Source organism: Ovis canadensis, chromosome 3 (genome assembly GCF_042477335.2).
Source record: "Ovis canadensis isolate MfBH-ARS-UI-01 breed Bighorn chromosome 3, ARS-UI_OviCan_v2, whole genome shotgun sequence".
NCBI classification, from domain to species: domain Eukaryota; kingdom Metazoa; phylum Chordata; class Mammalia; order Artiodactyla; family Bovidae; genus Ovis; species Ovis canadensis.
In genome coordinates, this window is record NC_091247.1 from 77863404 (window position 1) to 77883582 (window position 20179).

At 38.0% G+C, this 20179-nt stretch overlaps 2 protein-coding genes across 5 annotated transcripts in view; one reads left to right on the plus strand and one right to left on the minus strand.

Moving 5' to 3' along the window:
* PIGF (phosphatidylinositol glycan anchor biosynthesis class F) overlaps positions 1–20179 on the plus strand; it is a 110281-nt gene that overhangs the window by 61401 nt on the left and 28701 nt on the right. Inside the window, exon 1 of one of the 4 annotated variants that reach the window (XM_069583399.1) lies at positions 18572–18793. The exons of 2 other annotated variants lie outside the window; for them this stretch is intronic. The gene's annotated coding sequence lies outside the window, so the exon portion shown is untranslated. Of the gene's footprint in view, positions 1–18571; positions 18794–20179 lie in introns of those variants that run through there. One more of the 4 variants, XM_069583398.1, reaches the window with a different exon arrangement.
* On the minus strand, positions 7025–18864 carry CRIPT (CXXC repeat containing interactor of PDZ3 domain). Its single transcript, XM_069583407.1, has 5 exons — positions 18440–18864; positions 16131–16196; positions 12401–12455; positions 8509–8612; positions 7025–8177 (listed from the first exon to the last, which is right to left on the minus strand). Exons 1-5 carry the CDS (start codon positions 18453–18455, stop codon positions 8113–8115), a joined length of 306 nt encoding a protein of 101 aa, XP_069439508.1. The 5' UTR covers positions 18456–18864; the 3' UTR covers positions 7025–8112.

Sequence of the window (20179 nt, forward strand, 5' to 3'; positions counted from 1 at the left end):
ATATTTTAAAAAAACTATGTATACCTTTCCTACCATATACTTTGAATCACCTCTACTTATAATGCCTATAATACTATGTAAATAGTTGTAAATACAGTGTAAATGCTGTCTATGTAGTTGCCAGCACATGGCAAATCAAGTTTTGCTTTTCAGACCTTTCTGGAAATTTTGGGGGGAATATTTTCAATCTGTGGTTGGTTGAATTTGTGGATGCAGAACCCAGGGATAGAGGGCTGACTATACAGACTCTAAAAAAAACTATCTTTCTGTTGTTGATTTCTAACCTGCATTATCATTAGAGGTTGGTCTTTCTGATATCAAATTTCTGAAAATTGTTGACATCTGTCTTATGGCTTAGTACATGGTTTTTTGGTAACTGTTGTATGCTTAACAATGCATATTATTCAGTTACTGACATGATCTTTTCTGTGTCCATTAGATCAAGTTATTAACTGTATTGTTCAAATCCTACTGTTTTATATTTTGTCTGTTTGATCAATTAGTGCAAGAAGTATGTAAAATCTTTCACTAAAACAGTTTCATCAATTTTTCCTTTATGTTATTTTGAAGCTATTAGCTTATACTAGTTATAGTTAGTATATTAGCTTATATTAGTATATAACCAAGACTTGTTTTTGTCTTCTTGGAAACTTGAACCTTTCATCAGTATGTAGTGGTCTTTTTTTCCTCTAGCAATGCTCCTGACCTTAAGACTTACTTTCTCTATGTTAATATAGCCACATCAGTTTTCTTTTAATTAGTATTTGCCTGGTATACTTTCCCATCCTTTTACTATAAATGCACATTCAGCAAATGGCTGGAACTTTAAAAGAATGTGACAGAATGTTTCCTTTAACTGGAAAATTTAATATATTCACATCATTTGTGTTAGAGATACATTTGAATTTATATCTTCCATATTACTTTGTCTCTTCTGTTCTCTAATGTCTTTTCCTTGCACTCTCCTTTTTTGACTTCTTTTGGATTGATATATTCTCCCTTACTCCATATACCTTGGTTTGGAAAATACACTTTATTTTATTCTTTGTTAAGAAATTTTAACATATACTGCTTTAAAATGTATTTTTGAACTTAACCAAGTTGAAAATTTGTAATATCTTTTTCTTCTTGAGTACTTAATCTGATCAACTATTTTATTATTTTCCAGTATTTTAGTTATTAACTCCACAAACTACATGTTAACATGTTTCATAATCAATGTTTGTCTATACTTACCTGAATATTTATCATTTTCTGGAATTGACCATTCTTTCTTGTATTTCATTAATTTTTGAGCTCATTTTCTTCTTCCTGAAATATGCCTTTTGGAATGTCCTTTACTGAGGATTTGGTTGGTTTAAACTCACCTGCTTGCCTAAAAATGTCTATCTCATTCTTGTTCCTATTAAGGAGAGATTTTAATTTTCTACCCCATGTCTTCCCAAGGCTAAGGCTCGGATAAAAACATACTTCCGCTGCCTTTTTGTGTGTAAGTGGGGGTTTTATAGTAAATCCACTGAAAACAATGCTTTGTAGGGATCCGTACTTTATGCACCTATGTCTGATCTAACCTTCCCACCTTACTCAAGTCCAAGGCTTTGTCTTCTATGCATATGATGCTTTAAGTAGGTTTTAGACACTGACAGATTGGAAGATAATTCTTTCAAGGCTTTGGTACTAATGTACATTTTGGACTTTCCTTCATTTCTGGGCTCTAAGAATCATTATTTCCTGCCAGTTGATACATATACAGAAATTTTATACACTTATATGAATATGTATACATGTAAATGGCACCCCACTCCAGTACTCTTGCCTGGAAAATCCCATGGACAGAGGAGCCTGGTAGGCTGCAGTCCATGGGGTCGCTAAGAGTCGGACACGACTGAGCGACTTCACTTTGTTACATGTAAATAAATATTGTCCAGGATTTTTATTGTATGACCAAGTTTCTCTGGCTATCTTTTCACAATGTTGTTGGAGACATAAGTCCATCTATTTGATCTGTACGTTTAAAACTGCAAATCTTTTAGCATGATGGAAAATTAAAAACCCAAGAAAGAACACCATTGCCCTCTGGTGGAGGAAGTTACTATGAGACCATATAAAGGAGACCCACTATAACTCAACTTCTCATTTCCTCATTTAGTCAACAAGGCAGTCAAATCTTTTAACAGGTCATTCGAATGTGTCCCTTCATTTCCATTCTCTGAGTATCACCTTGGTCTAGGTTTTATTTTTGGTTTTTTTTTTTTGGTTAGAATTGCTGTTTTTGAAACAGTCTCTCTCTTTAGTTACTATTCTTTCAATATATTTTCTCTGTATGTTACTTTAATAATACTACATTAATTGATGGTTTATCACATTCTTGCTGATGGTTATGAGCAAAAAACTTGGAGCCAATAAAAGTAGTCTGATTAGGGATGAGAACATAGTATAGATTCAATAAATGTTAGCTGAACCGAAACAAGTATTTAGTATCAGTTATTCATTTACCAAATTCATCTGGGAGGCAGCATAAGCACAAGAGCTCCCAAGCTCTCTTCCTGCACTAACAGGCTGATGAATGACATTCACATGTATCATTCTGTTGGCTTACTTACATTTTTAAGAAACTTAAAACTATTTTTAATTGCAAAATACATGAGCAATATTAAACAATTCAGAGTTCTGCAATAATGATGCTGGAGACCCAGGTTCTCATTGTGGAAGAAGACACAAATATCAAATGGGTAAAGGCAAGAAAGAACCCTGTGGGGATGGTTTGGAATTGAAGGTATTAGAGAAAGTGGTGATTTCTAATAAACGTTTCTTGGTTCTTTCTGTTGAAGGGTCCTGTAAGCAATGACAAGCCAGCAGGTCTAGATCTTAGTTTCTAAACACCATTGTCCACTAAAAGAAACTAAAGGTCTTTGGAGAAATGGTTGATTCCAGAGATGGGTGAAGGGAAAACAACACGATAAACTTGGAACATTTTGGGCTGGAGAGTAAGAAATTTCTCAAAGAATGATAAAAACATGTCAAAAAGACTCAGAAGCCAGGTCTCCCACTGACCAAATATGGAACAATTTGACATAATAAAATAGGAATTTATGAGTTCATACTAAAAGAAGTGAGAAAAGGAATCTTTCCTTTATACTGGAATGCCAACTAATAAATGTGGGGGAATGATAGGACTGGAAAACCATCATTTGGCAGCCATCAGAGTAACAATTCAGCCAAGAAGCATCACTGGATGCTAAACTTAGTGTATGAAAGTTTGCTGAGAAACAGAATATTTACAGTCTCAAAGTATCTCCCCACAAAATGCTTGCTAACTTGAAAAAAATTAGAAACTTTACAGTGGAAAAATCTAGCAGATACCACCAAAAATAAGTGATCAAAATGAACAGCTTGTGATGGAACAACCAGTACCATGATTCGAGGCACTGAAAAGAACAGTGTCACTTCTATGATATTCTTGCCAAAAAGACATAAGCTCAATTTAATCATAAACAAACATCAGAAAATCTCAAATTAAGGGACACTTCATATACATAAGCAGTCTATGTTTTTCACGCCCTTGACATTTCTGAGAGACAGACTGAAGAGCTGCTCCCGACTGAAGGAGACTAGAGGCTTGACAACTAAATGGAATGTGTTATTCTGGATTGAATCCTGGACCAATTCACCTCTGCCCCTCTTCCCGGCCATTACTGGAACAACCAGTGAAATGTGGAAAATATTAGATATTATATTAATGCTAATTTTCTGATTTTGATAATTATGCTGTGGTTATATAAGAAAATATCCTTATTCTTAGAGAATACACATTTAAGTTACTTGGGGTAAAAGGAATCACCTGTAAGTAATATTCAAGTGATCAGAAATAAAGCATTTATTCTACACGTATGATAAATAGATAAAGCAAAACCTTTTCTTTAGAGTAGTATGACAACTAATTAATATAGAAATAATGTAGGTAGAAAAATCACAATTTTGTAAACATCACAGTAAAAATTTATTCAGACAAGAATCATCAAGAGATGCTAAATCTAGGAGGGGAAGGTTTCACAAGGAATAGAACATCAATCAACCTCAAAGTTTCTCCTCACAAATTATCTACTAATTGCAAAAGTTAAAACAGGAACTAACGATACAGTGGAGAAACTGGACAACATCTTACTCAAGTGACAAAATTAACATCACCAATAAGAGGCGAGGGGACTTTCTGACAGCCGGGGTACAACACTGAGAGGATACACCATTCACAGGGTTTCAGCCCATACTGCATAATCCAAATCTAACCATAAGGAAGAATCAGAAAAACCCAAACTGAAGCACAACCTATACTTTAACTGTCCCGTATTCTCCAAACAAATACTATAAAAGACAAAGAAAGGCTGAAGAACTGGTCCAGATTAGAGTCATGATAATCTAACATATGACCCTGGGTTAGATCCTGTAGCTGTAAAAAAATTTATCAATGGGACAACAAATGGAACTGGAACAAGGACTATAGATTAGATGAAAATATTAATGTTAAATTCCTGAATTTGATAACCATACTTCACATGCTTGTTCACATGAAGCACATATGTAGTATTAAAGGCTATGATGTCTGCAATGTATTCATCATGTGGTCAAAAAAATGTGTAAGGAGACAGAAAATGGTAAAGGAAACAGGAGGAACATTAACAATCTGAAGGGCAGAACAATGCATATATTTCTTCTGCTCGAAATTCTCAGAAAATAAATACAGATCTGTGCATGTAAATACTTATTTCTAGGATACTAAAATTATTAGTACTCTCCTGCTCCCCCAGGTAAAGGAATTATAAGCTAAAAAGTACTAAGTAGTTGGCATGAGGCTGTAAAGGGTTAAGTCTCTTTTCTCAACCCTTAGTTCTACTCCACAGAGAAAAACCGTATCAGTGGCTTTCAGATGTTTTCTATTTATATACATAAACTTCTGCACAAATACATAAATCTTGTATTATTTTGATGGCTGCATATTTTAATGAGTGAAAGCACTTAAGAAGTGTTCTGTTGGTATTTGTTTCTGACATACATACATTAAAAACAATGAGATTTAAAAAAAAATGTTATTTAACTTGATAAAAGCTAAATATGATCTTAATCCTGTCATGTTAATGTTATATTTTCTATTTTTTATTTTCTTTTTAAAAATATGTTTTATTTTGGGACTTTCTTCTATTCAACTTACGGCAGTCACATTGTTATTTCAACAATATGAAGGTTTATAACACTTATACTACTCTGAGGTATAACACTGACAAATATCTTCATAGAACAACCTGAGTCTGGCCATTGGATCATTTACAGTAGAAGGCTAGTCGGGCATGAATAGGAAATATGAGTTGTGGAAATCCACATCCCAGTTGATACCTGAAAAATGTACTTTCCCAAAGTTGACCAATGCAGCTCTTAATGCATCTGGGTTACTCTCTTAACCAGGTCCTATTATGTGTCCCTTGTGTTGATTTTAGTTTAAAATCCCAAATTAAAGCATGAGAAGATACTTTTTGCCCTCAGAGCTATTGTTATTCTATTTTGCATTATCGCTGTGATCTTTCTGGGTAAGAATAAGAACGTATCCTAGGGGGAAAAAACCTTATAGATAAAATTAAACAGTTAAAACTTTAAATACTTTCCACAGTAATTTTAAAACAAATAAAAATGTGGTATCTATACCATGTGTATCATCATTGTATCTAGTCTACCATTTTATAGTGATACATATTTATACTGCACTTGGCAATGGGGAATACTTTTTTTGGCCTCCCACAGTTAGCTTGTTTCAAAAGCAGAAGTCCTGTACTTCTAAAGGCAGCAAAAGAAAAGGCTTTGTCTGAAACCTGAAAGTGAACAGACAGCCCAGAAATAAACCCACACACCTATGGTCAATTGATCTTCAACAAAGGAGGCAAAAATATACAATGGAAAAAAGACAATCTCTTCAGCAAGTAGTGTTAAGGGAAAGTTGGACAGCTGCATGTGAATCAATGAAGTTAGAACACACAGAACACAGCCTCTCACCATACACAAAAATAAACTCAAAATGGCCTAAACACTTAAGTATAAGATGTGACACTGATACCATAAAACTCCTAAAAGAGAATGCAGGCAAAACATTCTCTGAAATAAATCGTACCAACGTTTCAGAGGTCAGTCTACCAAAGCAATAGAAACAAAAGCAAAATTAAACCGATCGGACCTAATCAAACTTATAAGCTTTTGTATAACAAAGGAAATCATATACAAAATGAAAAGAACAACCTACAGACTGGGAGAAAATATTTACAAATGATGTGACTGACAAGTGCTTAATTTCCAAAATACACAAACACTTCATATAATTCAACACAAAACCTGAACAACCCAATCAAAAAACAGGCCTAGACACTTCTCCAAAGACAACGTATAGATGGCCAACAGACACATGACAAGATGCTCAACGTCACTAATTATTGGAGAAAAGCAAATCAAAACCACAATGAAGTACCACCTTACACCAGTCAGAAAGGCTATTATTAAAAAATCTACCAACAACAAACGCTGGAGAGGGTGTGGAGAAAAGGGAACTCGCCTACACTGTTTGTAGGAATATGAGTTGGTACAGTCACTATGGAAAACAGTATGAAGGTTCCTCAAAAAACTAAAAATTGAACTAACATATGATCCAGCAATCCAACTACTGGGCATATATTCAGACAAAACTTCAACTCAAAAGACTGCACACATACAATGGAATATTACTCAGCCACTAAAAGAATGAAATAATGTCCAATTAACATGACGGCCTTAGAGATCACTGTAGTAAGTGAGGTCAGAAAGACAGATACCATATGATGTCACTTAAAGGCAGAATCTAAAATATGACACAAACGAACCTATCTAAGAAACACAAACAGACTCACAAAGAGAACAACCTTGTGACTGCCAAGGGGGCTGTGCGGTGGGGAGATGGATTGGGAGTTTGGGGTTAGCAGACACACAGAATGGATGAACAACAGGGTCTCACTGCAGAGTACAGGGAACTGTATTCAATATCTCTCACTGCAGAGTACAGGGAACTGTATTCAATATCTCTCACTGCAGAGTATAGGGAACTGTATTCAATATCTTGTGATATACTATAATGGCAAAGAATTTTAAAAACAATGTATATATACATACAACTGAATCATTCTGTTGTACACAGCAGAAATTAACACAACATTGTAAATCAACAACTGTATAATTTAAAAAAAAAGAAATCTCAAAGTAGTCTTTTAGCAGTCTATATTATATATATATATTTTAAAAAGAGTCAAAATGTTTGCTTTGTGTATTTAGAAGAGGAGGTTAAAAAAATGTTTGGTGTCTGCTTCAAAGCATTTTCCCAAAGAATGGTGATTCGTTCACTATACATCATTATGGATGCACAACGTTCTGGCTTTCATGATGGTCTGAATTCAAGGTGATATGTGTTTTTCTGAAATCCTTTGTATTTTTTTGAACATATGTGGGTTGTCCCTTGAGTTCCTATTCTCATATGAAAGGTATTGACACTTTGGCTTCACAAATGAATAAAAAATAACATAAAAAAACTTTTGTTTAATTTGGGTCTGGGCTAATTTATTTAAGGAACTATTTAACAATAATGGGCTCAGATATTTGAATGCCCTATGATGCTGTGATTAATTAAGGAACTGCTGATCCTGAAACTACACAACCAAAAGGGAACAAGGGAAGGATCACAAGTCTGAATGCCAAATTCAAAGCCATATATCAATAACTTCCTTCTTACTTTTGCAATATCTATAACGTAGAGGGAAAAAGAATAAAAATTATATGATAAATTAAAAAGTGCATACAGAACTAGGAAAATATTTTTGTTAGATTTGTTACTTACTCCAGTTAAATAAGATGTTTGTAAAGAAAAGCTTAAGGCAGAAAACTAGTTACATTGCTGCTGAACTTCTTGACAGCAAAAGAAAGAATACCAGTCTACTTCCCTGGTTTATTTGTCTTAAGACTTGTTATCTTGTAACTTGAACATCTAACTTATGCCTTGAAAATTCAAAGCAAAAAGTAAAGTCATACGGAAAACCTGAAATGTCAATACATCTAAACAGACGTTTGCTTGTAGTTTTTGGTATCCAAAACCTTTTTTCCACACATAGCGCAGATGCCTAAAACAAACAAACAAACAGAAAACTCATGTAAGCAATCAAGTGTTAACAACAACTAATTATACCAATCAAATATTTAACTAATATCAATGATTTGGTTTATTTAAGTCACTGGTGAAGGTTAAAAAAAAAAAAAATTAAACAGCATCAGAAAAGAGAAAACGAATATACTTTCAACTATGACAAGTTCTGTATACTTTGCCTTAGAAAAAAGAGCATTTATCTGACAAATAAGTTTTATGAAGGGCTACTCTTATACTGTTTTATCCAAATCAGTATCAAAAGAAGTACATTTGATATGAATATAAACGTGGTATTGAGAGAAACTCACCCTTTTTGTAGGCACAGCCCTGGCAATAATGAGAACCCGGTTGGTGTACAGAACTTTTACAAATTCTGCAAGTGGAGAACTTATTCTTTCCATACGGATCAAACCTAGAGTTTTTTTTAAAGAAAGAAAAATGTACAGTACGATAGAAATACTCTTAAATAACCTCACTTAAGCAACAAATGTGATTAATCTATGCTTTCTGGTCCCTCTATAAAACTCTCCAATTGATAGCATAGCACTCTTCTAACTGGCTACTCTCTTAACATACCTGCACGTTTCTGCCCCTTCCACGTAAGCTGTATGCTTATAAAGAGTCATCTGTACTTAATCCCAAACCTGCTTATCAGAGTTGTATTTGTCAATCTATTCAAGTGTTACAATTAAACATTATGGAAACTCATGAAATGAAGAGTACAAAAATAGTAACCAATTCTACTAAAAACTAAGTGAATGCTTTGACGACCAGAAAAGAGTGTATCATGAAAACTGCTACAGCATTAGTCATGGGTAAGAAAACTCAAATTGAGAAAAAATTCAAAATGGAAGGGCTTGGCACTTGAAGTGTCAGTTCTTGAGCTACTTTAAAGATGCTGAAAATATATATTCTGGTTATGATTTATATAAGGCAAATGATAAAAGTAGATTCATATTCAAAAAGCCTTGTCTCAATGTAAAATGATTGATGAAATATATGTATAGTTATGCGCTTTGACTTAAAATAAGGTATGTGTATCTCTTCATGACCGCCTAGTTTAGCTGATATTTTCAATTAACTGATGTAAACTTTTTTGGATAAAAAGTTTCTATTAAATGAAAATGTCACCTTACTGTAACTGGTGCACAAGATAATTTTAGAGGAAATACTTCCCATCAAATTGGCAGTAACTTTTTGTAACTGAACTCATATACTGAACACCAATACTGTCCAGACCTGGTTTCTTCTCTTGGGTACAATACAATAGCTCATTTTCAAAGGTTAATTTTTCTAAATCCAAAAGAATGTCACTTTACTTCCCACAAGGGAAGTTAAGAGTGAACCTGACTCTTCCTTTGAATAACAAGCTCAATTTGTTTGCATGTACAAGTCTAGAGATTACTTTTTCTTAGAACTGTATATTTTTCCAAAATGTACATTTTAATATCTCAGAAATATTATGTACACTTCCCAAAGTGAGACATTTAAAATACCCAAAAGTAATAGCTACTTATTAATGACACTGAAGTAAGTTTGGGAGCATAAAGGAACTAGGACCTAAAACTGTATGCTCTGTTAAAGAACAACTTGGTCAATAATAACTGAATGATCTCAGAAGACATCAACAGGTCAGTCAACAATACCCAATGAGACAATGCACTGAGGTTTAAGTCTATTATGCTAATTTATACTCATTATTTAATAAACACCTTTATGTGTAAGGCACTTTATGTATTAGAAGCTTTATTATTAAAAGCCAAAGATGAACTTGACAAAGCTTCTGTCCTCATCCAGTTGACATTTGTGAGAGGAGACAGACAGTAAGTAAGGAGAAAACCACATTTTTAAGATAGTAATACCTGTTGTAGAGAAAATTCAGAGGATATTGTGGTGGACAGGAGGGGAAGGAAGGAAGGAAGGAAGACATTAGTTTAGATGCTGGTTAGGGAAATAGATGGGGAAACAGTGGAAAGTGTCAGACTTTATTTTGGGGGGCTCCAAAATCACTGTAGATGGTGACTGCAGCCATGAAATTCAAAGACGCTTACTCCTTGGAAGAAAAGCTATGACCAACCTAGATAGCATATTCAAAAGCAGAGACATTACTTTGCCAACAAAGTTCCATCTAGTCAAGTTCAGGGTTTTTCCAGTAGTCATGTATGGATATGAGAGTTGGAGTGTGAAGAAAGCTGAGTGCCAAAGAATTGATGCTTTTGGACTGTGGTGTTGGAGAAGACTCTTGAGAGTCCCTTGGACTGCAAGGAGATCCAACCAGTCCATTCTGAAGGAGATCAGCCCTGGGTGTTCTTTGGAAGGACTGATGCTAAAGCTGAAATTCCAATACTTTACCCACCTGATGCAAAGAGTTGACTCATTGGAAAAGACTCTGATGCTGGGAGGGATCGTGGGCAGGAGGAGAAGGAGATGACAGAGGATGAGATGGCTGGATGGCATCTCTGACTCAATGGACCTGAGTTTGAGAGAACTCTGGGAGTTGATGATGGACAGGGAGGCCTGGCATGCTGCAATTCATGGAGTTGCAGAGTCGGACACGACTGAGCAACTGAACTGAACTGAACTAGGGACTGTCTCTGGAGAAATGACATTTCAGTTGCGACTCAAGTAACCAGGAGCCAGCTATGTGAGCTCTTAGGGACGAGTTCCAGGAAGAGGGCACAGTAAGCAAAACCTCTTCCAGTGAGAGTATGCTTGGCAAATCTGAATCAAGAGTTGGCTTCATGGGAAGTCACAGAGGTAGGAGGGGCCACACCATACAGGACCCCATGAGACCATGGCACAGGGCCTGGATTTTATTCAATGTAAAAAGAAACCCAAGCAAAGGAGTTACTTATCCTTTAAGGAACCATGGTAATTATTATGAGAATGAAGTATAGGGAATCAGAGAGGAAACAGGGAGACAGAAGTTATTACAGTATTCAATAAGAAATAATAATGATGGTTTACAAGAGGGTACTAGCAGCGAGATGAACAGAAGGTGGATTCAGGTTACTTTTTGGTAGCAGAGCCATAGAACTTGCTAATGGATATGGGAAGCGAATGAAATGAAGAAATCAGTAAGGAATTTTGGTTTGTACAAGTAGATTGAACCCCAGAGCCATGATGAGAAGACTATGATTAGACTGAAGGAAAAGGAGGATGCCTGTCAAACATCAAATTAGAAAAGTCAAGGAGGCAACTGGATATATGGCTGGAGTTCAGAGGAGTCATGATGAGATATACATGTGGAAGTCATTAACATACAGCTTGAATTCAAAGGTGCTGGACTAAAGTCACTTGAAGAGAGATAGCAAATTTATAAATGGGAAAAAAAATGTCTAGGATTGAGTCTAGAAGCACTGGATTGAGAACAGCACTGGAAGGAACAGTTAGTGAGTTAAGAGGAAAGGAGAATGTGGTATCTCAAAGCCAAGAGAATAAATGGTTGCAAAAAAAGGAGAGAGAGAGACAGCACGCTGTTAAAGGTTAAGAAAGGTAATAACTGAGAAGCAGCCAACAGTTTCAAAGATCATGTGTGATCTTGACAAGAGTAGGTTTATAAGTGTGGTAGAGATGGAGGCCTGACTACAGTAGCTGAAGGAGTAAACAGAACTTAAGGACACTGGGAAAGTACTCTCTAGATACAGCTTTTGAAAACTTCTGCTATAAAAGGAAGCAAGAAAATGGATGGCAGCTGGAAGAATTTATGGGGCTTTAAAAACTGAATATAGTAGAGCATGGTGTCAAAAATTGTTTTTATGGTGGGAGACATTTTTATCCCCATTCCTCGGTAAAAAAGCAATGTTCAGGAAAGTTAAGGAACTGTTTTGACTTGCTTAAAGTTATAGAACTAGACAGTAACAAAGTCTACATTCAAATTTATGTCTGACTTTAGAGCTCATGATCTGTCCACATTTGTCTGCTGCCTGTGATTCACAGAAAAACTAAGAACTAGTAAAAATAAGTACTATTTTCTGGTCAAATTATAAAAATAACATATAATATCTTCATATATTGATACAGTGAAAAGAACAGGGTGAAACCAATAGGATGTAACAGATAGCTTGGTTATACACCCTGGGAAGTACCTAAGTCTATGCTTTCTTACAACAGAATGAGGCAAAACAAATTCATTCCAATACACTTAATAGTAAAAAGAGTAGAAATTTATGACAGCTTTACAGATACTCTTTTACTTACCTTGCTTTTTTTGAGGTCAAAGCCTTATTTTCGTTCAGCTTTCTTCCACCACTTTCTGCATAGAAATATACACACACTTTAGTGGGTTATTTCTCTACATTTCACATAATAACATAACCATGCAACATTTAACAATCAGAAAGTTCATTTTTTGACTTCTAACCAATCAGTTCAGTTGCTCAATCATGTCCGACTCTTTGTGACCCCATGTACTGCAGCATGCCAGGCCTCCTTGTCCATCACCAACTCCCAGAGCCTACTCAAACTCATGTCCATCAAGTTGGTGATGCCATCCAATCTTCTCATCCTCCTTCTCATCGTCCCCTTCTCCTCCTGCCTTCAATCTTTCCCAGCAGCAGGGTCTTTGGAAATGACTCAGTTCTTTGCACCAGGTGGCCAAAGTACTGGAGTTTCAGCTTTAGTATCAGTCCTTCCAGTGAATATTCAGGACTGATTTCCTTTAGGATGGACTGGTTGGATCTCCTCACAGTTCAGGGGACTCTCAAGAGTCTTCTCCAATACCAGAGTTCAAAAGCACCTATTCTTCAGTGCTCAGCTTTCTTTATAGTCCAACTCTCACATCCATACATGACTACTGGAAAAACCATAGCCTTGACTAGATGGACCTTTGTTGGCAAAGTAATATCTCTGCTTTTTAATATGCTGTCTAGGTTGGTCAAAACTTTTCTTCCAAGAAGTGTCTTTTAATTTCATGGCTGAAATCACCATCTGCAGTGATTTTGGAGCCCCCCAAAATAAAGTCTCTCACTGTTTCCATTGTTTCCCCATCTATTTGCCATGAAGTGATGGGACCAGACGCCATGATCTTAGATTTCTGAATGTTGAGTTTTAAACCTACTTTTTCACTCTCCTCTTTTACTTTCATCAAGAGGCTCTCTAGTTCTTCAGTTTTTGCCATAAGGGTGGTTATCAACTGCATATCTGAGGTTACTGATATTTCTCCCAGCAATCTTGATTCCACCTTGTGCTTCAGCCAGCCCAGCGTTTCTCATGATGTACTCTGCATATGAGTTAAAAAATAGGGTGACAATAATACAGTCTTGACATACTCCTTTCCTGATTTGGAACCAGTATGTTGTTCCATGTCCAGTTCTAGCTGTTGCTTCTTGATCTGCATACAGATTTCTCAAGAGGCAGGTCAGGTGGTCTGGTATTCCCATGTCTTGAAGAATTTTCCAGTTTGTTGTGATCCACACAGTCAAAGGCTTTGGTATAGTTAATAAAGCAGAAATAGATGTTTTTCTGGAACTCTCTTGCCTTTTCAATGATCCAACAGATGTTGGTAATTTGATCTCTGGTTCCTCTGCCTTTTCTAAAACCAGCTTGAACATCTGGAAGTTCATGGTTCACATACCGTTGAAGCCTGGCTTGGAGGATTTGGGGCATTACTTTGCTAGCATGTGAGATGAGTGCAATTGTGCAGTAGTGTGACATTCTTTGGCACTGGAATGAAAACTGATCTTTTCCAGTCCTGTGGCCACTGCTGAGTTTTCCAAATTTGCTGGCAATCTGAGTGCAGCACTTTCACAGCATTATCTTTTAGGATTTGAGATAGCTCAACTGGAATTCCATCACCTCCACTAGCTTTGTTCGTAGTGATGCTTTCTAAGGCCCACATGACTTTGCACTCCAGGATGTCTGGCTCTAAGTGAGTGATCACACCATTGTGGTTATCTGGGTCATGAATATCTTTTTTGTATAGTTCTTCCACCTCTTAATATCTACTGCTTCTGTTAGGTCCATACCATTTCTGTCCTTTATTGTGCCCATCTTTGCTTGAAATGTTCCCTTGGTATCTCTAATTTTCTTGAAGAGATCTCTAGTCTTTCCCATTCTGTTGTTTTCCTCTATTTCTTTGCATTGATCGCTGAGGAAGGCTTTCTTATCTCTCCTTGCTATTCTTTGGAACTCTGCATTCAAATGGGTATATCTTTCCTTTTCTCCTTTGCCTTTAGCTTCTCTTCTTTTCTCAGCTATTTGTAAGGCCACCTCAGACAGCCATTTTGCCTTTTTCTTGGGGATGGTCTTGATCACTACCTCCTGTGCAATATCATGAACCTCTGCCCAGAGTTCTTCAGGCACTCTCTCTATCAGATCTAATCCCTTGAATCTATTTGTCACTTCCACTGTATAATCCTAACAGTTTTGAGTTAGGTCATACCTGAATGGTCTAGTGGTTTTCCCTATTTTCTTCAATTTAAGTCTGAATTTGGCAATAAGGAGTTCATGATCTGAGCCACAGTCAGCTCCTGGTCTTGTTTTTGCTGACTGTATAGAGATTCTCCATCTTTGGCTGCAAAGAATATAATCAATCTGATTTCGGTATTGACCATCTGGTGACGTCCATGTTTACAGTCTTCTCTTGTATTGTTGGAAGAGGGTGTTTGCTATGACCAGTGAGTTCTCTTGGCAAAACTGTTAACCTTTGACCTGCTTCATTTTGTACCTCAAGGCCAAATCTGCCTGTTACTGAAGGTATTCCTTGACTTCCTACTTTTGCATTCCAGTCCCCTATAATGAAAAGGACATCTTTTTTGAGTGTTGGTTCTAGAAGGTCTTGTAGGTCTTCATAGAACTGTTCAACTTCAGCTGCTTCAGCATTACTGGTTGGGGCACAGACCTGGGTTACTGTGATACTGAACGGTTTGCCTTGGAAACGAACAGATATCATTCTGTTGTTTTTGAGATTGCATCCAAGCACTGCATTTTGGACTCTTTTGTTGACTATGATGGCTACTCCATTTCTTGTAAGGGATTTTTGCCCACAGTAGTAGATATGATGGTCATCTGAGTTAAATTCACCTTCCAGTCCATTTTAGTTCACTGATTCATAAAATGTTGATGTTCACTCTTGCCATCTCCTGTTTGACCACTTCCAGTTTGCCTTGATTCATGGACCTAACATTCCAGGTAGACTAGCCTATATCAACATTTTCAAAAATCTTCATTTAAAAGCCAAGTCTTAAAGACACTACTTAAAAATAAAACAATTTTTTACTAGGAGAATAAAATTTGGATAAAAGGCAATCATTATAGGAATTCCCTGGCAGTCCATGGTTAAGACTTCACGCTTTCATTGCCAAGGGGGTGGATTCGATCCCTAATCAGGGAACTATGATCCTGCATGCTTCACAGCATGGTTAGGGATGGGGGGCAGGGTGTGGTGGTGGGAAAAAAGCAATCATCTTATTCCTCAGACTCAATGTAGGACTTTGGGAATGGGTCTATATTTACTCTATCTAATGTAAAATCCAGACAGTACTACTTTACTGCCAGTGACATTGAATAATGAAAATATTTCTTTTTGTTCCCTCTGAAAAAATCCTCACTGTATTTAATGATTATGATGGTGAAAATATTTACATAATTTGTTCAAGAATATAGAAATCAGGTGAGGAAAAGGGGCTTTCAATACTAACCCTAATTAAGCTTAATCAAATCAACTATTAATACTATGATGCACTTGTTGCTTAAAATTCATTTAATTATTTTGCTATTTCCTTTCTACTAAATCAGGAACCCTAACACATCACTGAAAGAGCAAAATAGAAGAATATATTAAACTGTTGGGAGATCTAGTATTCTTATGTTTAATAAATGAAGTATGCTGTACATATAACAATATTTCATCTTACAAATAATGTGAAAATGAAAACATTATTCACAGGAAGAATCTGATTCAGTATCTATGTTCTAAAAGGAAAAATACCTGTGGTATTCCTTGCACCATCTTTCCATGTATCTGGAGTGATAACAGTACCAAGTTTCTTTTCACCTGTTATAAAAAGATAGTAAAAACAAGGGGGATTAGTGTTTACTCTCTAATAAATACACTACATTGTGCCTAAAGTTCATAATGGTATCACCAGTCATAATATGTACAAGCCTGATAATGTTGGGGTCAGGGCCACTGAACTGAGACTTAAGATAACTGTGGCAACGGATAACTGACTCTCAAGTCAAATTTGTGGATAACAGGATGGCTTATAATAGGCTTCCTCTGCAAAGAGTCGGACATGACTGAGCAACTGAACTGAACTGCACATGTATAAACAAATCTGATAAACCTATTCAATCCATAAATATTTACTAAGCATCTCTGATGTATAAGCCATTGTACAAAGTACAGAGAAAAGTAAAATGAATTAGATAAAGGTCTAGATTTTAAGGAGTTTATAGCACGCTGATTTCCCTAACAGTAGTTCATAGTCTGATTCTCACAGGTGGGCCACAGACGATATATGAATAAGATAAAACCGTACACAAACTTTTTGTATATTCATTTTTAAGTAGACTATACTAAGTCCATAGCTTTCATCACATTCTCAGAGGGCTGAGAGAACCATCCCCAAAAGTTAAGAACTATTCAACTAAAATATAAGCTGGAAAATAACAGGTATAACAATTCAGAATTGTAGTATTAGGAGAAATCCCATGGAAGAAAAAAATAACGTTGATCAGGGAAATCCAGGAAACCTTTGTGGGAAAGGCAATAGAGAGGGTTAGTGGCAATGGCACTGGTAAGAGGAGAAAAGAGGATGAAGGTAACCTGGAAAAATGACACATCCTGCGGAAAGGCATGGAAAACTCAGGGTTATGTACATCCAGGCATACAAAACAGTTTGGTTTGGCTGAAGCGAAGAAAATAAGGGTTAGCAAAAATGAAGTTTAAAACGTAAGCTGAGGCTTTATTGTGGGGGGGGGGGGGGTCCTCCCGAATGCCAGGCTCCAAATATAAAAACATCAAATTATTTTCTGTACTCTGAGAATTTAATAAAGAAACCATCCATGGTCATTCTTTCACTTAATATAAAAACTGTGATTCAAACTCACGGGCATCTGTGTTCAAAGTTTTATACACTGTGGGGACAGAAACAAAACGGATCATGTTAATTATCAGGATATGAGAACTTGAATCTTTTTTACAGAAGAGTCAGACATACCTAACGGTAGGAAAAAGGTATTTGAGGATATGACAGCTCTTTTTAAACCTATAACCAGTTTGTGAAGTCAAAAAATCATATTTTCTAGAACTCTCAAGGGTTAGCATTAGAGTCACCAAATGGCAACTATAAGGAGGAAAGTGTTAGTCGCTCAGTCCTGTCTGACTCTTTGCGACCTCGGACTGTAACCTGCCAGGCTGCTCTGTTCATGGAATTCTCCAGTGAAGAATACCGGAGTGGGTTGCCATTCCTTCTCCAGGTGATCTTCCGGACTGCGGGACGGAACCCGGGTCTACCTGCACTGCAGGCAGATTCTATAGATTCTGAGCCATCAGGGAAGTCCATAAGGAGGAAAGACTTCTCTAAAAGCCAGTGAAAACTACAGGGACTTCTTTGAAGATGGTAAGATTCTCCTAGCCCCGTGCCTCAGTACTCTAGGCATTCATGCAAAGAGCACTTAAGTCATTGGGTGGGATCCTCATTTAGGCTTGTTAGATAAAGCACAGGACACCCAGTGAGATTTAAATTTCAGATAAACAAAGAATACTTTTTCAGTAAAAAATGTCATAAAAGTGCGTGCTTTGGGACAAAGCACTTAATAGTAGTAAGGAGCAGCAAACAAGGCCAAGTCTCAAATACTGCATAGGACATATTCACACTAAAAGTTATTCGTTGTTTACCTGAAATTCAAATTTAACTGGGCGTCGGGTACTTTTATTTGCTAAATCCAGCAACTCCAGATGTTGTGGAAGTGATTTTTAAGATCCATTCCAACCCTGAGGGTCTGTGAAGCGAGGGAGCCTGTCAAGAAGCAGTACAGGATGATAGCCGGGGTCGAGCGGAAGCAACCGAAATAGACAAAACGGGGCAAAACTGAGACCACCCCGAATCCAACAGATACAGGACTGTAGGTCATTGGGGAGGGGCCGGAACGGTCAAATAGCAAGACAGAAGGACAGAGACAAGAATCGGAGGCCTGTGGCCGAAAGTAAAACAGAGAAAGGCAAAGTTCCCAGGGAGTTCGAATTAGGGTCTCCCAGCCTCTTTTTCCCGGAGAAAAGTCTCCTTAACTCACATTTTTCGCACACCATCCTTTCGCGATGATACCCTCAGCCGCAGAACAAGCAGCAGCTGGAAGATATCAACACTACAGCCAAGAAAGAACTCCCCTTCCGGGTTACTAAAACCCACTTCCGGCCCCACCGCCCTTCGCCCCGCCTATCCTGCACCTGGAAAGCAGCGGGAGGAATGAACGCGAGCGAGAAGGCGGGGCTGCCTTTCTTGGTCCGCCCCTCCATTTCTGCGATTGGCTGTGAGGCCTTGGGTCACCGCCCCACAGGCTGCGCCTGCGCGAGGCTCAGGGCAGTGAGTGGCAACTGATGGTGGGAGGTAGTAACCCTCGCTTCCGTTTGGCGGGCGGGAGAGATAGGTAAGCTCAGCCGAACACCCCTGCATGCGAGCCTCCCGAGGCTGCAAGCCACTTTCGCCAACTGCCCATCTGGCCGGAAATCTCTGTCCCCGGCCAATTGGCGCCTGCTTGCCCCTCGAGCGCCGCCCTTCCGGCGTTACCCAAGGGTTGCCCTGATGGACTGGCCTCTTTCAGATACGTCTTTCTGTGTCTGTACCTCCGTTTCTGTTGGTCTCCACGTCTGTATTCTTTGATTATGCTTCTCAGCTTGTCCCTTGCTGCCCACACTCCGGTCGGTTGAGGCAGGCTTAGGCAGAGTCCAGAGCGATACAATTTGGGGTGAAGCTGCAGGTTAATGTCCCGCCAAGGCTCCTCTAGGAGTCGCTCAGAAGGGCCTTCTCTACCTCTGCAAGGCTTGAGGGCCCGGGTCAGGTCTGACTGCGGATGCCGGGTTCCTGGCCACCTGAGACGGCACCTGACCAGAGTCGTCCTTGGCTGGCCAGGACCTGACACAGGGCTGGTTTCTCAGAAGGGCAGCACTGGACCAACTCTTTGTTCATTCACTCATTCCGCCAGCCATCTGAGTTTGGGTACTGCTCACTGTCTTAGGTCCAGATCTGCTTGGTCAGTTGGGATTCTGAGGGTGGCCCAGAAAAATATCTGAAGGGTTGTCTATTGAGAGAATATATTCTAGATTTCCCTCCCCGGCCCTCAGCTGAGCATAGCACCCTTGAGAAACGTTTCCTTTCTTGCCATTCATTCTCTTCTCGACCCCTTGGCGTGTATATATCAGCGAGGCTAGGTTTTGAAATGGCTTTAGCACTTGAGAGCTTGAGACCTTGGAGTATTTCTTAATCTCTTTTAACCTGTTTCCTTATCAGTAGAGTATTAATATTTGCCTTTGAAAAGTATAGTGTGAATTAATGAGAATGTTGGGATAAGGTGTGGATTCGCCCTTTTGCCCTAGTGGGTGCCCTGTGTGTGTGTCTATAAAATGTATACATATGCATATATATATGTGTGTGTGTTTATATATATAGGCTTCCTTGGTGGCTCAGCAGTAGGTAGAGTGCTCAGTCACTCAGTCCTGTTTGACTCTCTGCAAACCTGTGGACTATAGCCCGCCATGCTCTTCTATCCATGGGATTTTATGGGCAAGAATACTGGAGTGGGTTACCATTTCCTCCTCCACAGTGCCTGCAAAGCAGGAAACTCAGGAGACCTGAGTTCAATTCTGACTGGAACAATCCCTTGGACAGAGGAGCCTGGCAGGCTACAGTCTGTGGGGGTCGCAAAGAATGGGACACGACTGTGTGAATGAGCACATTGTCCATATCTATATGTGTGTATATATATGTTTTTCTGGACTGTTCACCACAGTGTAACCTGTGGACTATTACTTTAATA